The 17921-nt window shown below is 43.1% G+C and overlaps 1 protein-coding gene across 1 annotated transcript in view; it reads left to right on the top strand.

Annotated features, from left to right (window-relative positions):
- Positions 1 to 12342, top strand: part of LOC132780658 (alpha-tectorin-like) — a 32764-nt gene extending 20422 nt beyond the window's left edge. The window contains exons 7-11 of the mRNA XM_067460752.1: positions 1258 to 1831; positions 3168 to 3367; positions 6159 to 6539; positions 10194 to 10482; positions 12317 to 12342. Coding sequence (XP_067316853.1) covers positions 1258 to 1831; positions 3168 to 3367; positions 6159 to 6539; positions 10194 to 10482; positions 12317 to 12342 — 1470 coding nt within the window. The remainder of the gene's footprint in view (positions 1 to 1257; positions 1832 to 3167; positions 3368 to 6158; positions 6540 to 10193; positions 10483 to 12316) is intronic.
- Positions 12343 to 17921: the final 5579 nt, after the last annotated feature.

Below are 17921 nucleotides of genomic sequence, written 5' to 3'. Positions count from 1 at the left end.
GCCCCACGTAGAGAGCATTGCAGTAGTCTATTCGGGATGTAACCAGAGCGTGGACCACCGTGGCCAAGTCAGACTTTCCAAGGAACAGGCACAGCTAGCGCACAAGTTTTAATTGTGAAAAAGCTCTCCTGACCACCGCCAAGACCTGAGGTTCCAGGCTCAGCGTTGCGTCCAGGATCACTCCCAGACTGCAAACCTGTGTCTTCAGGGGGAGTGTAACCTTGTCGAACACAGGCTGTCACCCTATCCCCTGGTCAGCCTTTCGACTGACCGGGATTACTTCTGTCTTGTCTGGATTACATTTCAATCTGTTCGCCCTCATCCAGTCTGACACAGTAGCCAAGCACTGATTCAGGACTTGCACAGCCTCCTTAGTGACAGGTGGGAAGGAGTGATAGAGCTGAACATCATCCGTGTACAGATGACATCTGACCCCAAAACTCTGGATGATCTCTCCCAGCGGCTTCATGTAAATGTTAAACAACATGGGGGACAGAATAGAGCCCTGCGAGGCCCCACAAGTCAATGGTTGTGAGGGCGAGCAGGTGTCCCCCAGCAACACCTTATGAAATGTGCCAGAAGCACACTTCATAACCAGCAGAAACTTATGTGAGGTGAGCCAGGATAAGCTTCCATTCAACAGGATGGAACAGGATTGCAGAGACAGAACTTTAGGTTCAAAATACTTATTCAAGAAAATAAATCCATTCTAGATAGAAAATGTCTTGGAGCTCACTAGCTCACTAAGCCCATTTTCTAAGGAAGGTAAAAAGAGATAAAAATTCAAAATATCCATACAGCTACAATCCACTAGGAGCAACACAAAACTAAATATCAGAGGTTGCTTTAGTTCTGAACTTAGGAAAGTGCACTGCCATGGGGGGCGGGGTGGGATTCTGGGAGTTGTGGGTTAGAATCCTCTTAGTGGCATAGGCAGACCATGCCTGTACTTTATTGGAGGGGTGGGATTACAGGTGGAGATGTCTTGTGTATCCTTTTGCAACATTCCACACACTGGGTGTAAATTCATCCTGCACCATCAGTGAGTTCCTCTCATGCTCAAGAGAGGATAGAGCAGTATAAAGTGTGAGAACGTGGTGGTCCTTCTTCCAAGGTTTTATAAGGGCAACGAGAGCACACTTCTGAGCCACTTGATGTTCGAAGCAGAACTTTCCAAAGATCTCCTTTGGAGTATTCAGAGCAGAGGGTGCATGTACCTCTTTGCTTCCCACTAACTCTCAATTTCCATTGCCACAGGTGAATGGAGCAATCACCTTCTTACCTTTTCGACTGGAGGGTGATGGCATGTGGGCATTCTACCATGGTGACAACATTGTAGTTCAGACGGACTTTGGCTTATTTGTCTCCTTTGACCAACTCTACCATCTAATCGTCAAAGTGCCTAACACATATTATGGCCAGATGTGTGGCTTGTGTGGTAATTATAATGGCAGGCCCCGGGATGACTTATTCCTGCCCAGTGGCCAGCCATCCACAAGCATTTCACACTTTGCAACGTCTTGGAAAGTGGGTGGGGTCCAGGCAGTCTGCAAAGAGGATTGTGCATCTTCAATCTGTGGGCCTTGCCACGTGAGCCAAAAATCCAGCTATGTCCACACCAGCCAATGCAGCATATTGCAGGCAGAAAATGGACCTTTCTCTGCCTGTTATTCTACTATCAATCCTGCAGTCTTCTACAACCACTGTGTGCATGATCTCTGCAAGGCACGAGGGAACACTGTTATCCTCTGTCGAGCTATACATGGCTATGTCACTGCTTGCCAAGCTGCTGGCATTCAGATCCAGCCCTGGAGAACCGCAAAATTCTGCCGTAAGTAGTTCTAAGTAAAGGTAAATGTTTCCCTTTGACATTAAGGTCAGTCGTGTCTGACTCTTTAGGGTGGTGCTCATCTCCATTTTCTAAGCCAAAGAGCTGGCATTTTCCATAGACACCTTCAAGGTCATGTGGCCAGCATGACTGCATGGGCACATGCATGGTGAGTAGTTATTTGTGATTTATTGTCCTTATTTTAGAGTTTTTTAATTCTGGTATCCAGATCTTCAATACCATGCAGCTGTGGACAGGTCTACATAGGGACCACCAAATGCAGCAGCACCCAAACATGAATCAAGGAACATGAAAGGCACTGCAGACTAACTCAACCAGAGAAGTTGGCCATAGCAGAGCATTTGATGAACCAATCTGGACACAGCATATTATTTGAGAACACAGAAATGCTGGACCAATCGTACAACTACCATGTCAGACGACACAGAGAAGCCATTGAAATCCACAAACATGAAAATGAACAAAATCTGGCTATGAGTATTTAAAAAACTCTAAAATTAAATAAGTAAATAAAAAGCAACACTCTGAAAACAGGTGAATTTCAGACATGAAACAATCAGGGCCAGCTAAAACCTACCAACAAAGAATTCCCCCAGGCAGGAATCAGCCAGGCTTTGAAACTGCAAGGCTTTGCAATGCTAATCAAGACGATTAATTGCAACATTCCCGCTTGCCTCCATCAAACAAGAGTTCCTTGCTTAGTTTCCAATATACTTCACAACCTCTGAGGATTCCTGCCATAGATGCAGGCAAAACATTAGGAGAGAATGTTTCTGGAATATGGCCATACAGCTGGAAAACTCACAGCAATCCAGTGATTCTGGACATGAAAGCCTTTGACAACACAAGGATGAGAAGGTTCAGGAAAAAGCAGTTTTACTATGGAGAAGAGTGGAACCAATGTGTCCCGTCACAATTTCTATTAGCATTGTTGCACTAGAATACACTTTATTCTCTTAATAACATGAATATTAATTACTAACAATTTTCTTAGAGCCCATGCTTGCATGCAAAAAATTCCAGTTAGGAAAGACACCTCCTTTTGAAAACTTGTAGAACTACCACCAATCATTGTAGCCCAGCCTTCTCCAATCTACTGTTCCACTGGAGTTCAGCTGTCATAATCCTCAGGCAGCATGGCTGATGATCAAAAATGCTGGGAACTTTTAACACAGTAAATGTGGAAGGTGTCTAGCTGTAATTAATACAAAACTCAACTAGTAGGTTGACTGTTTAAAGCAGGTTCTTATGTTTCTAAAAAGCTATTTCTGTGAGCTTCTTTCATGTAGTAATTACTGTCCCTTAATCTTCCTTGCAGCTATGAAATGCCCGGCCAACAGTCACTATGAACTCTGTACCAGGGCTTGCCCCAGCAGATGCAAAGAAGTGACCAGCATCACCAAGTGTCCCAACCTATGTGCTGAAGGCTGTCAGTGCAATAAGGGTTACTTTTTAGCAGGGTACCATTGTGCTCCCCTCAGCCAGTGCCGGTGCTTCCACAAAGGCATGTGGTTTAAGGCAAGTAACAGTAGGGCATTGTTTCCCATCCCTATACTGAAGGTTGCCCTGATAGAGAATAGTTGCTGCTGGTTTGAAGTCACTTTCTCCCTGGTGGATGTTGCATCAACATTGGCAATTGGGCAGCGTCTTCCATAGTGCCTGCAGGCAACAGGCTCGATGGAGAATGTAACCATCCAGTTATCCTATTTTGTCTTTGCTGCCACCTCCTAGTATGAAGGCTGGTTCTGTCATCAAGACTGCGTTTTCAGTTAGTTGGCTTTGAATTTTATATAGAGATGAGACAAAATATTTCTCAAAGTACTCTGCAAGAAGCACATTTCAAATTGCTGAAGAAAGGAACAGAGTGGAATGCATTAAACGCATCAGTCGTAAGACCGAACAGGGTACGGGGTTACAGCCTGTGCTGGACGGGGTCACACTCCCCCTGAAAGCACAGGTTCGCAGTCTGGGCGTTCTCCTAGATTCATTGCTGAGCCTGGAACCCCAGGTTTCGGCGGTGGTCAGGGGAGCTTTCGCACAACTAAAACTTGTGCGCCAGCTGCGTCCGTACCTTGGGAAGGCTGACTTGGCCACGGTAGTACACGCTTTGGCTACATCCCGTTTAGATTACTGCAACGCTCTCTACGTGGGGTTGCCTCTGAAGACTGCCCGGAAGCTGCAGCAAGTACAACGTGCGGCAGCCAGACTACTAACGGGTGCTGGGTACAGGGAGCACACCACTCCGCTGTTACTCGAGCTCCACTGGCTGCCGATTAGCTTCCGAGCACAATTCAAAGTGCTGGTGTTAACCTATAAAGCCCTAAACGACTCCGGCCCTGTTTACTTCTCCGAATGTATTCTCCCCTATGAACCATCAAGACCATTAAGATCGTCTGGAGGGGCCCTGCTCTCGGTCCCACTGCCTGCACAGTCACGGCTGGTGGGGACGAGGGACAGGGCCTTCTCGATGGTGGCTCCCTGGCTTTGGAACTCCCTCCCATTAGAGATCAGAACTGCCCGCTCCCTCATGACATTCAAGAAATTAACAAAGACCTGGTTGTGGAACGTGGCATTTGACAACTGATTTAATTCTTTGCCCACATGAAAGGAGGATGATGAACGGTAGTTTGGGATTGCAATTGTGTGGACGATTTGGCTCTTATAACTGTGATGATAATGTTTTTAATGTTTATGGTGCTTATATTTTAATCGTGTAATGATGGTGCATTGTGTTGTTATTGTATCTTTTTGTATGTTAACACATGTTGTGAACTGGTCCGAATCCCTCTTTGAAGGTGAGAGGGTCGGTTTATAAAACCTCGAAATAAATAAATAATAAATAATAAATAAATAAACCATGCTGAGTCCCTTTGGGGAGAGAGGGTGGGTTATAAATAAAGTATTATTATTATTTGAAACACAACAAGATTAGTACACAGCAAACAAGATCACTATGCTGGTTGTTGTATTGGATCACATGTCAGACACTTCCCTAGTGTCTCATACTATGTGATGTATCGGCGAATAACGCATGCAGATCCCAGTAAGGTGGCCTTCTGCAGCAGACAGATGGTAATTTTGTCAGCTCTGATTGTGTTTAAGTGCAGGCCAAGGTCTTTAGGCACTGCACCGAGTCTGCCAATCAACACTGGGACCACCTTGACTGGCTTATGCCAGAGTCTTTGCAGTTTGATCTTTAAATCCTCCTATCGTGTTAGCTTTTTCAGTTGTTTCTCTTCAATCCTGCTGTCGCCTGGGATTGCAATATCGACAATCCCCTGCTGCTGCCTGGGGTTGCAATATTATTATTATTATTATTATTATTATTATTATTATTGTCCAAATTCTTGTCTTAATGTGTTTTCCCACAACAGCAGCAAATTGCTGGGATAGTAGGAAGATCTATAGCCACTCATTACTGAGATTTTATGATGTAAGTTTAAGGAGGGACCAGACTTGCCAATAATTAAGGTTATTTGGGAATGACTGTTGGTGCAAAATGAAGCAGCAGAATTCTCAGGGTTAAATAGGGAGGAATAACAAGAAGGTAGACACTTAAGGGGAATTGTCTAGATCCCAGAAGAATGTGAGCAAATGAGAGGTGAGATCAAGTATCCTTTGTAAATGTAAAGCATTTAAATGTAAATGTAAAGCATCCAAACCCATAGTTTGATGGGATAGGAAACCAACATTAATGATAACTCATCTGGTCAAAATATTTCACAAATAACTGTGGAATAATCACACTAGAGAAAAAATCCACTTCAAATCCGGTTTCTGCCTCTTGCAGAATTCTGGGGTTTGTAGTTTAGTGAGGCTGTTAAAAGCTCCTCCCTAAATTGCAAACCCCAGAATTCTGCAGGAGGCAGAAATCAGATTTTAAGTGGATTTTTTTCTCTAGTGTGATGAGGCAAATGGTGAAATAAGATGTGAACTCATATACCCTTGTCTGCTGCCAACGTTGCTGACCTTGTTCAAGTGCCATCACACAACGCATGGCAGGCCCTGCCCACATTCCTCCCAAAGTGGGGTGGAAGCACTGAAAGGCACTTCATCAACCACTACAGGGAGGAAAGTGTTGTTGCCACCCTTTCTGTCATGTGATGGGGGAGGGAAAGGGTGCCAACGTACCCTGTCCCATTCCCACCATGTGATGAGGGGAGGAGGGAGGGTGTGCGGGGCATCACAAGCCTCCCCATGCACCTTCACTTTAGTGGTGTAACGGCACGGGCTGAAAGGGCCATGTGAAGAGGTCCTTAGTCATGCGATTATTCCCAACTCAACTGTTCATTTGTTTTTTGAATAACAGGTTGGCGTAAAGGTAATCACACCCAACTGTATGGAGGAATGCATCTGTCCGACCCAAGGCCGGGTATCGTGCAAACCACTCCCTTGTGCAGCTGGGGAATCCTGTGCCTTGAATAATTCCAAATGGAGTTGTGTTCGGAAGGAAGGCCACTGCACCATTGCACAAGGAAATATCTTCACTTCTTATGATCGTGTCACTGGAAAGATTCCTGTGGAAGGGTCTTATGAAATCTCCATGCTCAATGATGCCAAGTCTCCATCTTGGTTCCGGGTGGTGGTACAGTTGCACAAGTGCCCCCAGTGCCCTACACCCTCGGTTGTCTCTATCACCGTCTACTTCCACAAGTTTGTTGTGCAAGTAAAACAGGATAATACAGTATTGGTAAGAAGCTGAGAACAGGCATTGACAAAACTCATGTTCCAACCCCTGCCCCTTGTTTCTGTGTCTGCTTCTTTCTGAAAAGGGTTTCTACTTTTTATGTAGGAGAATACACATTTTGCTAAGTAATCCTAATCAATTTTAATTAGGTTAAAGGATCTATTTATTTATATTTGATGAAAGGCACTATTCAGTATTCACTATTCTTTGTGCTCCATTAAAGGACCTTTATGTATATATGCATGCATGCATGTTTGCATGTATGTATGTATTTAGTTTGATCAGAGAAAAGGCATTATCCACTAATTATTTGTGCTCCAAAAGCTTCCCCCAGGATCTTTCTCCTAAACCTCAGGCACACTAATAGAGCAGTTAAATAGTTAGAGGGAGGGAGGCTACTGAGCAACAAGGACTATTTTCTGTCCCTATTATATTTTTACATATAGAGCAGTGGTTCTCAACCTGTGGGTCCCCAGATGTTTTAGCCTTCAATTCCCAGAAATCCTGTTTGTTGTTGTTTATTCGTTCAGTTGCTTCAGAGTCTTCGTGACTTTATGGACCAGCACATGCCAGAGCTCCCTGTCAGCTGTCACCACATCCAGTCCCTTCAGAGTCAAGCCAGTCACTTCAAGGATAACTTCTTCACTTCACTTCATTTCACTTTATTTCTTAATTAGTCGCTTTCCACCAAGGTGCTCCAAGTGACTTACAATTTAAAATAGCATTTCACAATATAAAAACATTCAACATAAAAACATTCAACAGTGACTATTTGGCAAATTAGATCTGATTACTTAAATGCACAACCAAACAGCCAAGTTTTGAGCACTTTTACAAAAGCTTGCAACTCCAAAATTGCTCTAACATATGGAGGCAATGAGTTCCATCCATCTTGCCCTTGCTTGGCTCCTCTTCCTTTTTCCTTCCATTTTCCCCAGCATCATTCTCTTCTCTAAGCTTTCCTGTCTTCTCATGATGTGGCCAAAGTACTTAATCTTTGCTTCTAATATCCTTCCCTCCAATGAGCAGTCGGGCTTTATTTCCTGGATTATGGACTGGTCGGATCATCTTGTGGTCCAAGGCACGCTCAAAATTTTCCTCCAGAACCACAGTTCAAAAGCATCTATCTTCCTTCACTCAGCCTTCCTTATGGTCCAGATCTCACACCCATAGGTGACTATGGGGAATACCATTGCTTTAACTATGTGGATCTTTGTTGCCAGTGTGATGTCTCTACTCTTCACTATTTTATCGAGATTGGTCATTGCTCTCCTCCCCAGAAGTTAATGTCTCCTGATTTCCTGGCTGTAGTCTACGTCTGAAGTAATCTTCGCGCCTAGAAATATAAAGTCTGCCACTCCCCATTTTCTCCCTTTATTTGCCAGTTATCAATCAGTCTGGTTGCCAGAATCTTGGGGTCTTTTTTGTTTAACTGCAATCCAGCTGTTGCACTTTCTTCTTTCACCTTGGTTAGAAGGCTCCTCAGCTCCTCCTCATTTTTGGCCATCAAAAATCCCAGAAATCCTAACAGCTGGGATTTCTGGCTGGGATTTCTGGGAGTTGTAGGCCAAAACATCAGGGGACCCACAGGTTGAGAACCACTGATGTAGAGCAATCTATTTGCCAAGGAATTGAAAGGTGGCAGAGCTGCACACATGGTTGTAGCCATACTCTCAAAGAGAACAACACATTTAGCAGAGGCATTTGTTTGAATCCAGGTGTAGGCTAGAATCTTCCTAGGCTAACTCTTGGCTGTGCAGACAGTTGTATGGTTTAGACATTTTCAGTTCACCTCCAGTTTCCACAGTGGGATAACAACTGGAAGGCTACTACCCCCCCCCCCCCCCCCACACACACAAACAAACAAACACAAACACACACTGACAGGAGGCTGTCGAGGTCCTGAACCGGTGCCTGGCCGCTGTAACGGTCTGGATGAGGGCGAACAAACTGAAACTAAATCCAGACAAGACAGAGGTACTCCTGGTCAGTCGCAAGGCCGAACGGGATATAGGGTTACAGCCTGTGCTGGACGGGGTCGCACTCCCCTTGAAGGCGCAGGTTCGCAGCTTGGGTGTGACCCTGGACTCATCGTTGAGCCTGGATCCCCAGGTTTCAGCGGTGACCAGGGGAGCATTTGCACAGCTTAGGCTCGTGCGCCAGCTGCGCCCGTATCTCGGGAAGTCTGACTTGGCCACGGTGGTACACGCTCTTGTCACATCCCGCCTGGATTACTGCAACGCTCTCTACGTGGGGCTGCCCTTGAAGACGGCCCGGAAGCTTCAGCTGGTTCAGCGCGCGGCAGCCATGTTACTAACTGGAGCGAGAGGCAGGGAGCACACAACGCCCTTGCTGTCCCAGCTCCACTGGCTGCCGATTTGCTACCGGACCCAATTCAAGGTGCTGGTTTTGGCCTACAAAGCCCTAAACGGTTCCGGCCCAAAATACCTTTCTGACCGCATCTTGGCCTATGAGCCCACGAGGACCTTGAGATCGTCTGGGGAGGCCCTTCTCTCGATCCCGCCTGCATCACAGGCACGGCTGGCGGGGACGAGGGAGAGGGCCTTCTCGGTGGTGGCCCCCCGGCTGTGGAACACTCTCCCGGCACACATTAGACAGGCGCCCTCCCTCATGTCCTTTCGAAAAAGCCTTAAGACCTGGCTGTTCGAGAGGGCATTTAATTAAGTGCTAAGCAACAAATAATACGGTAATGAGAACTGGAATGGTAAAAGGAATATGAGACTGGCTATGATTCCACTAAGAGACGAAGCGGATTTTGTGTAGTCTGTAAGTGTTGTATAGTTATATGTTGTTGACACCTTTTGTAATTGTCTTTTATATGTGTACTGTACACCGCCATGAGTCGCCCGTAAGGGCTGAGAATGGCGGTTAATAAGTGCATCTAATAAATAAATAAATAAATTGCAACCATAACATCTGTCAGATGTAAGTATCCAACAGGGCTATGTATCTGAATGGCATTAAACAGGCCCTGTGCTACAGTCAGACTGACTGATTAAATAAGTGGGATTTGTGTTAGCAATGACTAACTTAAATCACATTGATGTCTATGTGTACAGCTTAAATAGTAACAATTACAATAATAGTAATAATTATAATTATAATAACAACAACTTTATTTATATTCCACCCTATCTCCCCAGAGGGACTTAAGGCAGATTCCAAACATAAAAGACAAACATTCAATGCCCAAACACAACAACAATACATCCATAGTAACGAAATTTGGCAACCCAACATATAAAAACAAATTATGACTTAATAACTAAAAAAATTAAAAAACACAGCCAGTTATTATCAGACATAAGACAAAACATCAAACATCAAATAGAAGCATCAATTTCCCAAGGGGCAAATAGATTGAGCATTGCTCAATCTATCTATTGAGTTGGTGGGGCAAGCAGGGCATGGATATGGATGGTAGCTATTAATCATAAGTATAATGGTAGTAGATCTAGATCCAGTCATTCACCTCTTGTCACTCTTTCACCCACATACCTCTTAGAGCAACTTTGGCTATGTTATTGTGTCCTTAACATCTCTACAGCTGTTTACCTTCTTTTCCTCTTTCCTTGGCTAAATAAATACAACTATCTGTTGTTGTTTCCATATAACTTGCCACTTTGTGTTTTGTAGATCAATGGGAAACCAGTGCAGCTTCCAACCCAACCTTCAAAAGAGTTGTCACTTGTCATGGTCCAGGATGTGGTGAAGGTGACTTATGGATCAGATGTACAGGTTCTCTACAGTTCCAAAGGAGAACTAACGATTGTCATTAGTGGAACATTAGCCAACAAAGTGTCCAGATCTTGTGGGAACTTCAATGGTCATGGCTCAGATGACCTGCGGCTACCGGATGGTAGGGTAGCACACACCATCACAGAGGTCATTAGCCAATGGAAAGTCACTACAGCAACAGAAAATGGTATGTCAAGACAGAAATTATAGTAATTCAATTTTCCTAACACATGCCCATCTTTGTTCACAGAGGTACCCAATGATAGATGGAACATAGATAATAATAATAATAATAATAATAATAATAATAATCTTTATTTATATTCTACCCTATCTCCCCAAGGCGACTCAGGGTGGATCACAGAACACATACACAGCAAACATTCAATGTCGTTGAAAGAGCAAGGACAAACAGCCAACAAACATGTTGTGTCAGCATCCAACTTTGGTTCCCTGGAGGTTGTGCTCAATTCCGGCCACAGGAGAGTACTCTCTCTCCATTCTCTATGACAAAGAGCCATCACAGACTTCCTCCTTCCTTTTGGTTGCTGGCATTTCTAGTATTTCTGGTATTTCCTTTTATGGTGCCGTAAAATACCTCCCCTGCTTTAAGCAGTACCTAATTTTCTCTATTTACAGCTCTCGGGCTGTTTCCAAACTGCTTAGGTAGACAGTGAGCTGGCCGACAGTCAGGTGCTCACCCCTGTTGTGGTTTGTGTACGCATGCAGGCCAGCGAACAAACCAGCAGAAAACTTAATCCAAAAAGGAGCAACACAAAATAGATGAATGAAAAACTTAAAATTTACTCTTGAGTATCAGAGTCTCAAAAATATGAATACAGGAGCTTCAACATAAATAGTCACAATCTTCCTGTAGACACTTACACATAGTCCTTTGCATTACTTCATGCATATACTGTTCATCACAAGAGTATATCTTCTTTCTTGTCCAGAGAAGGCAACACTTACAGTTTCAAAATGGGCTGCAAGTCAAGAGATTCCACCCTGGAGCAAAACTTCAATAAGCCCAGTGTTACATTCCAAACACTTTACAATTATACTCTTAGGGAGTAGCCCAGTACTAGTTAGCCTCAGTTAGCCCAATTACACAACCTGAGCATTGTGATCAATCAAGGTAAGTTTTTTTTTTAAGCACACACATGGTAGTGATCCTGTAGGAACTTAGCCCATGTATCTTAATAACCCTGACCCAGTCTTCAAACTGGCAACCCTTCAATTGGTAAGATCTTATTGCTGCTGGCAATTTACCAGCTGTGTTAAAGTCTGGCCCAGATGGTGACAGAGATAGAGATAAAAATCTCTGAATAAACAAGCACTTTTTTCTACTCATACTAATGAATAAGGGTACAAATATAAAGTTAAGACTGGGAATATAAGGTTAAGGCTGGATGGCCATCTGTTGGGGGTGCTTTGAATGCAATTTTCCTGCTTCTTGGCAGGGGGTTGGACTGGATGGCCCATGAGGTCTCTTCCAACTCTATGATTCTATGAATGGAAAGAATATTTTCCATTATTTGGTTGCAGGAGCCCCTGTCAGGAAGAACAGGACAGCAAGGCTGTCTGGAGGATTTTTCAGTTAATAGAATATGGCACCTACCTAACAGAAGGCAATTTGCCTCCCATTTTACCCAAGCTTTGAGTAGGCCAAATGAGCAAATCATGACAAATTGAAATCCTGTAAATTTCAACTGGTCTGCTCCATATGGCTTCATCTTACAGAATCCTAGGATTTGTAGTCCTATGTGGTTTTATGGAAATTATCTGGCAAAGAATTCGAAATACATAGTGGAATTACATATCGCTGTTCTGTTGAATGGAGCACTAGCATGCAAAGTGATATCAGTGTTCCAACTGCGTGATGTGAAAGAAGTATAAATCTGGACTTCACCAAATGCCTGCATCATCCTGACCCACAATGAACTATGGGTTTATTGTTTCTCCTGCGGAATAAGACAACTTGATATGTAAAATAATGGATTCTCTTTATTTCATTTTTTTAGATCAATCTAAAATCCACGCCTATTGAAGAACAGAATTAAGATCAGCCTTTGGAAATCCAGTATGCATGCCACCTGGACTGGCTAACTTCAGAGACACTTTCTGTTGTAATGAGTCCCAAAAATACAACACAATCTCTCTTGTCCAGCTGAAAGCAAGTGGATCCAACTACTAATGTTCTACAGGTTGAAAACTAAACCCTATTGACAGTGTAAATAGTTTAAATATGGAGCGGGCAGCCTGTTGTTTGGAATTAAAATTCCCATAATTCCTGGCCACTAGCAGAGCTGTCTGAGCTATGGCCCAAAACATCTATAGGGCATCAGGTTGCCTTCCCATGGCTTTGTTCTCTAGCTAACCCCAATACTTTGAATTTGCATTGTTGTTTTTTTCAACATAGATTTGCTAGCATACAGATTTGACTCAAAAGTGTCATGTTCCACACACAAAAAAATTAGTCTGAAATGGAATAGCTGCCCCTAGCTTATAGAGTTAAGTCTACCTTAATTAAAGGCATTGAGGCAACAGTAGCTTCATAACAATGTATTGACCTGCATCCAGGCAAAACTCTAGAACTAATAAAATGCTTTTGGTAAAAGGGTTTGTGTTCATGTAAGTCTATCTTTTTTTTTTAAAGAGGGTTTCCCTCTCTCTGAGGATGATTGTTTACATCAGCATTTCTCAACCTGGGGTTCGGGACCCGGGGGGGAGGGAGTGTCAAAGGTTCGTCAAAGACCATCAGAAAACACAGTATTTTATGTTGGTCAAGTGGGTTCTGTGTGGGAAGTTTGGTCCAATTCAATCATTGGTAGGGTTTCAAATGCTCTTTGATTGTAGGTGAACTATAAATCCCAGCAACTACAACTCCCAAATGTCCAGGTCTATTCTCCCCAACCTCCACCAATGTTCACATTTGGGCATATTGAGTATTCCTGCCAAGTTTGGTCCAGATCCATTATTGTTTGAGTCCACAGTGCTCTCTGGATGTAGATGAATTACAACTCTATAACCAAAGATCAATGCCCACCAAACCCTTCCGGTATTTTCTGTTGGTCATGGGAGTTCTGTGTGCCAAGTTTGGTTCAATTTCATCATTGGTGAGTTTCAGAATGCTCTTTGATTGTAGATGAACTATAAATCCCAGCAACTACAACTCCCAAATGACAAAATCAACACCCCCCCCCCCATCCCACCAGTATTCAAATTTGGGCATATCGGGTATTTCTGCCAAATTTGATCCAGTGAATGTAAATACATCCTGCATATCGGATATTTACATTACGATTCAGTTAGCAAAAGTACAGTTGTGAAATAGCAACGGAAATAATTTTATGGTTGGGAGTCACCACAGCATGAGGAAAATTACAGTTATGAAATAGCAACAGAAATAATTTTATGGTTGTGGGTCACCACAACATGAGGAACTGTATTAAGGTGTTTGCCGCATTAGGAAGGTTGAGAAACACTGGTTTACATGATGCTCTTGCAGCTTGAGGAGACACCCAAACATCTGAGTTGAGCAGAAGCAAAGGAAATAATTGAACAGCCAAAAGAGAGGCAAGGAAAGATGAAGAATAAGCAGTTTCCCAGGAGAAGAAAGAAAAAGCAAAGGTGGGATTTTCGGAGTCCTCGGCCTGGGAGAAAGCTTGTTTTGGGATTTCAGTGCTTGGAGGCACTGAGACAGGACACAACCATTACATTTCCCACCCTTTTCCTTCATCAGCTCCTTTGGTTCACCCTCCACTTCCTGTAACATGAAGAAGGATTCCAAGTTCTCCTTGTATCATGTGAAGGAGGAAAGTAGACAATGAAACCAGTAGAAAAATGACTATAGAAGTTCAACAGAACTTCTACAGAAGGATTAGAGGTGTAGCTACAGAGGGCATTGCCCCCTCTACAAACACAAATTTGGGAGACCCTGCCTAGGTAGAGATCAGCCAGACCCAAAAGGAGGATCCGAAACACCTGGCGAGATGGCAAGCGCCAAAAAGATTTTCCCCTAATTTTTCCAAATAAAGTCTCACCAAGTTGAAGGAAAGCCACCGAAGCGTTTATTTCATTCCATCTGGAAAGGATGATGATTGCAATAATCTGCCAACAAATCGGCATGTCTGCTAGGCAGGTAAATGCAGAATATATAGCTTTCAGTTTCAAAAGTTTCCATGCCCACCCCCTGAGCCAGCTTTGTTGTGATTGGCTGTGATGTCAGCAAGCCAGGAGGAGATCCAGTGAGGGCCCTGGCCCTGCTTTTGGCCACTCAGCCAATGAGGTGGGAGGGAGGTGGGCAACAGGGAAACAATGAAGAAATGTGAAGGTGACTGGATTACAAATGAGCCAAGAGTTGCTGGTTTATGAAAAGGCAGCTTTGCTTCATATTTTCTTATATAGACATATATACATTATAGGGAATTAGGAATGGGGCATGGGGGCATACACAGAGTTCATAGGGACAAAATCCTCCCTCCCAACCCTAGTGTCATGGCTCAAACACATCTTACTAAGGAAAGGAAAAGAGAAAGAACAAGGAAAAAATAGAGAAATGAAAGGGAATGAGGGCATGCTTGATAGGTATTTTGTGAATCTTGAAAAATAGAGTTTGTGGATTTTATTATCATTCAAAGAGCCACAGAGGTTTGCCATTCCCTTGTTTTGAATCTGAGAGAATGTGACTTGGGCAAGGTAGGTTTCCATGACTGACTGGGGATTCGAAACCTAGTCTCCAATCAAAGTCCAAAGCTCAAGATGCTACATCATGCTGGCTCCCACTCACACATCCATACAGGATAAGAAAATATGTGTCCAGTCTTGGAAACTTCATCATTTTGTAGGATGTCAGATTAAGTTATTAGTGCATCAAAATGCAATAGATCATATCTAGCATTCCTATGAAAGAGGTAAGATGAACTCTAACCAGTGTAACGCATGCAGGGGTGTGGTGAATCTTACCTGGGAGCCTGGATAACAGTAAGGCAGGCCTCCATTTTGGGAGGGAATGCCAGGGAGGCAGCCATCATGAGTGAGGATGGTTGGAAAAGGGGAGGAGTTGGGAGACTCCTAGGATTGGTCAGAGCAGTTGGGAGGAGCCAAGTCAGAGGGGGAAAAGAATGTAGCTTCGGGGGGTTTTAAAACTGGGTTTTTCAGAGAGAGAGAGCTAGGCGAGAGAGTGTGCTAGACAGTGCTTTGAGCTGACAGGAAAAAGGTCAGACAGCAGTCTGATCTCTTGTGAGGGTTAGCACAAGAGATTGGCTCTCCAGGCTGGCTTGGTTAACAGGAAGAACTCTAGGGTAGAGTTAGTTAATAACCCAGGGGCTACCTAGATAGACTAGTCAGACTCATCACTATTCTCTGAAATAGAGCGAGGGTTTTGTTACCAACAGTTAGTTCTGTTTGGTTAGCTCTGTCTAGAACAAAGTGTAGAGAGCTGTTCAAGCAACCAATCAAGCTGAAGTACTTTTGTAACAAGTCACACTTTTTGTACCTCTCACGAGTGGTTAGTTGTCTATTCTATGTTGGGGTTCAACCTGAGTTTGAACTTGAACCTGATTCTCTGTTTGTTCCTCCTGATGCTAATGAAAATATATTTACCGATGCTAATGAAAATGTACCTCTTGATGCCAATGCTCCTGAAATTAGTGAGGAAGAAACTTCTGTAGGTTTGGAAAATGCCAATGTTCCTGAAATTAGTGAAGAAGGGACTTCTGTAGATTTGGAAAATGAAAGTACCAGTGTTCATGAGAATGTTTCAGAGGGAAGCCATGACCTTTCACTCCCTTCTGCACCTGATAACTTTAATGAGAACAGAAGGGGCCAGATTTGGCAAGACAGAAGTAAATCACTCAGCTTGCGTAGGTCTTCCCAATTAAGAGAAATACAAACAATTGCTTCAAGGCAGAGGGGTGGTTCACGGAACCAATTCTTCAGCTTTAAGTGCCTTCCGCCGGGCTGACTTTCTCAGTTCAGGCATCGTTTCAGATTGATGAAGACCTTGGCAGTTCTCCCGGTTTTCCTGGCCATGGTCTTGAAAGATTTCTAGGATATCAAGCACGGTTAGTGGATTGATAACAGGTTCCAGTATTTTACAGTGTGGCTTTGGGTTTTGTTTTGTCCATTTAAATTCATGTTTGCTGATTTTGCTGTGGCTTTTGACTTGCATTTTTCCTTTATTTTGTAACCATTTTTCTTCAATAAAAAAGGATTGTTTTTCACAGTCAAGTGTGGTGGATAGTTATCTTAGGGCCTCGTTCCCTGCTCTGGATTGCAGCATTCTATTTAACTTTCAACTTGAGGGACCGCCTCACCCCCTACCAACCCCAGAGATCCCTCCATTCTGAGGACCAAGATCTATTGGAAATTCCCAGTGTCAAGACCTTGCGTCTAACAGCAGCCAGACGCAGAGCCTTTACAGCAGTGGCACCATCACTCTGGAATACTTTGCCACCTGAAGTCCGTGCCTTGCGGGACTTATCAGCTTTCCGCAGGGCATGTAAGACATACCTGTTTTGACAGGCCTTTGATGTTTGATATTGCTGTTTTTAAATTGTATTAAATTGTGTTAGATTTTAGCCGTTCTTGTAAGCCGCTCCGAGCCCCAGGGGAGTGGCGGCATATAAGTTCGAATAATAAATAAATAAATAAATAAAGTCTCTACTGTACATCATTTCATCGTCAAGCTTTTGGGATAGATCCAGCAATTTTAACACCCTGTTGCTACAGAAAAGCCTCTCAACAAACAGTTGTGTGCCTTCCCAGAATAAGGAAACTCCCAGCAATATGTCCCTAAACGCACTTTAATAATGATTTAAGATTGTCTGCACATTTCTTCCCTCTCCAAAAACTTATATGCCAGTTACATGTCACCTTGTCATGCCCAGCATTATTTTTAAATTTTTAATTATTACATTTGGCCCAGCCATAGGTTTTTTAATGTGTTGTGTTATTGTTAATGTTTATTGCTTATTTTTGCTTATGAGTTTATTTATTGTTTTGTATGATTGTTATTGTTTATTGTTGTATTCTGGGCTCGGTCTCATGTAAGCTGCACCGAGTCCCTTGGGGAGATGGTAGTAGGGTACAAATAAAGTTATTATTATTATTATTATTATTATTATTATTATTATTATTATTATTTGGGAGCCAAGGATAAGAGCAGTGTTGGCAGGAGTGGGAAAAGTTCACCTCAAATACTTTTTTTTGAAAATCCTAAAACACCTTAGGTTGGTGGCAGCTTTCATGCAAAAGAAAGTTTAAAGACAAGCAGTGTTCACTTCACCATAACACATATCCATCATCGTCCCGCTATCATATTGGAGGCACAGGGGTGGGTTTTTTCTTTTTTTTAAGGAAAGGAAAACCTCTGGGAAGATCCATCCTGCCCGGACATAGTATTAATAAGTCTCCAGCCTTGCGTCTTTTGTTATAAGAGGCAAATACAAACTTAATTAGTTGCACACAGAGACACAGGTTTGATGAAAAATGTTTTTATTTTAACTCAGAATTCAGATCAAGCAAAATCAGAAGAGTTTATAAGCAATTTCCTGTTATAAGCCCACCTCCCCATACACTTATCTGAAATCTCAAACAGGAAGATATTAACAAGGATTATTTTCT

The sequence above is a fragment of the Anolis sagrei genome, chromosome X, assembly GCF_037176765.1.
Source record: "Anolis sagrei isolate rAnoSag1 chromosome X, rAnoSag1.mat, whole genome shotgun sequence".
Lineage (NCBI taxonomy): Eukaryota > Metazoa > Chordata > Lepidosauria > Squamata > Dactyloidae > Anolis > Anolis sagrei.
The sequence above is the reverse complement of the archived record's forward strand: the minus strand, read 5'-3'. Positions and strand labels throughout refer to the sequence as shown.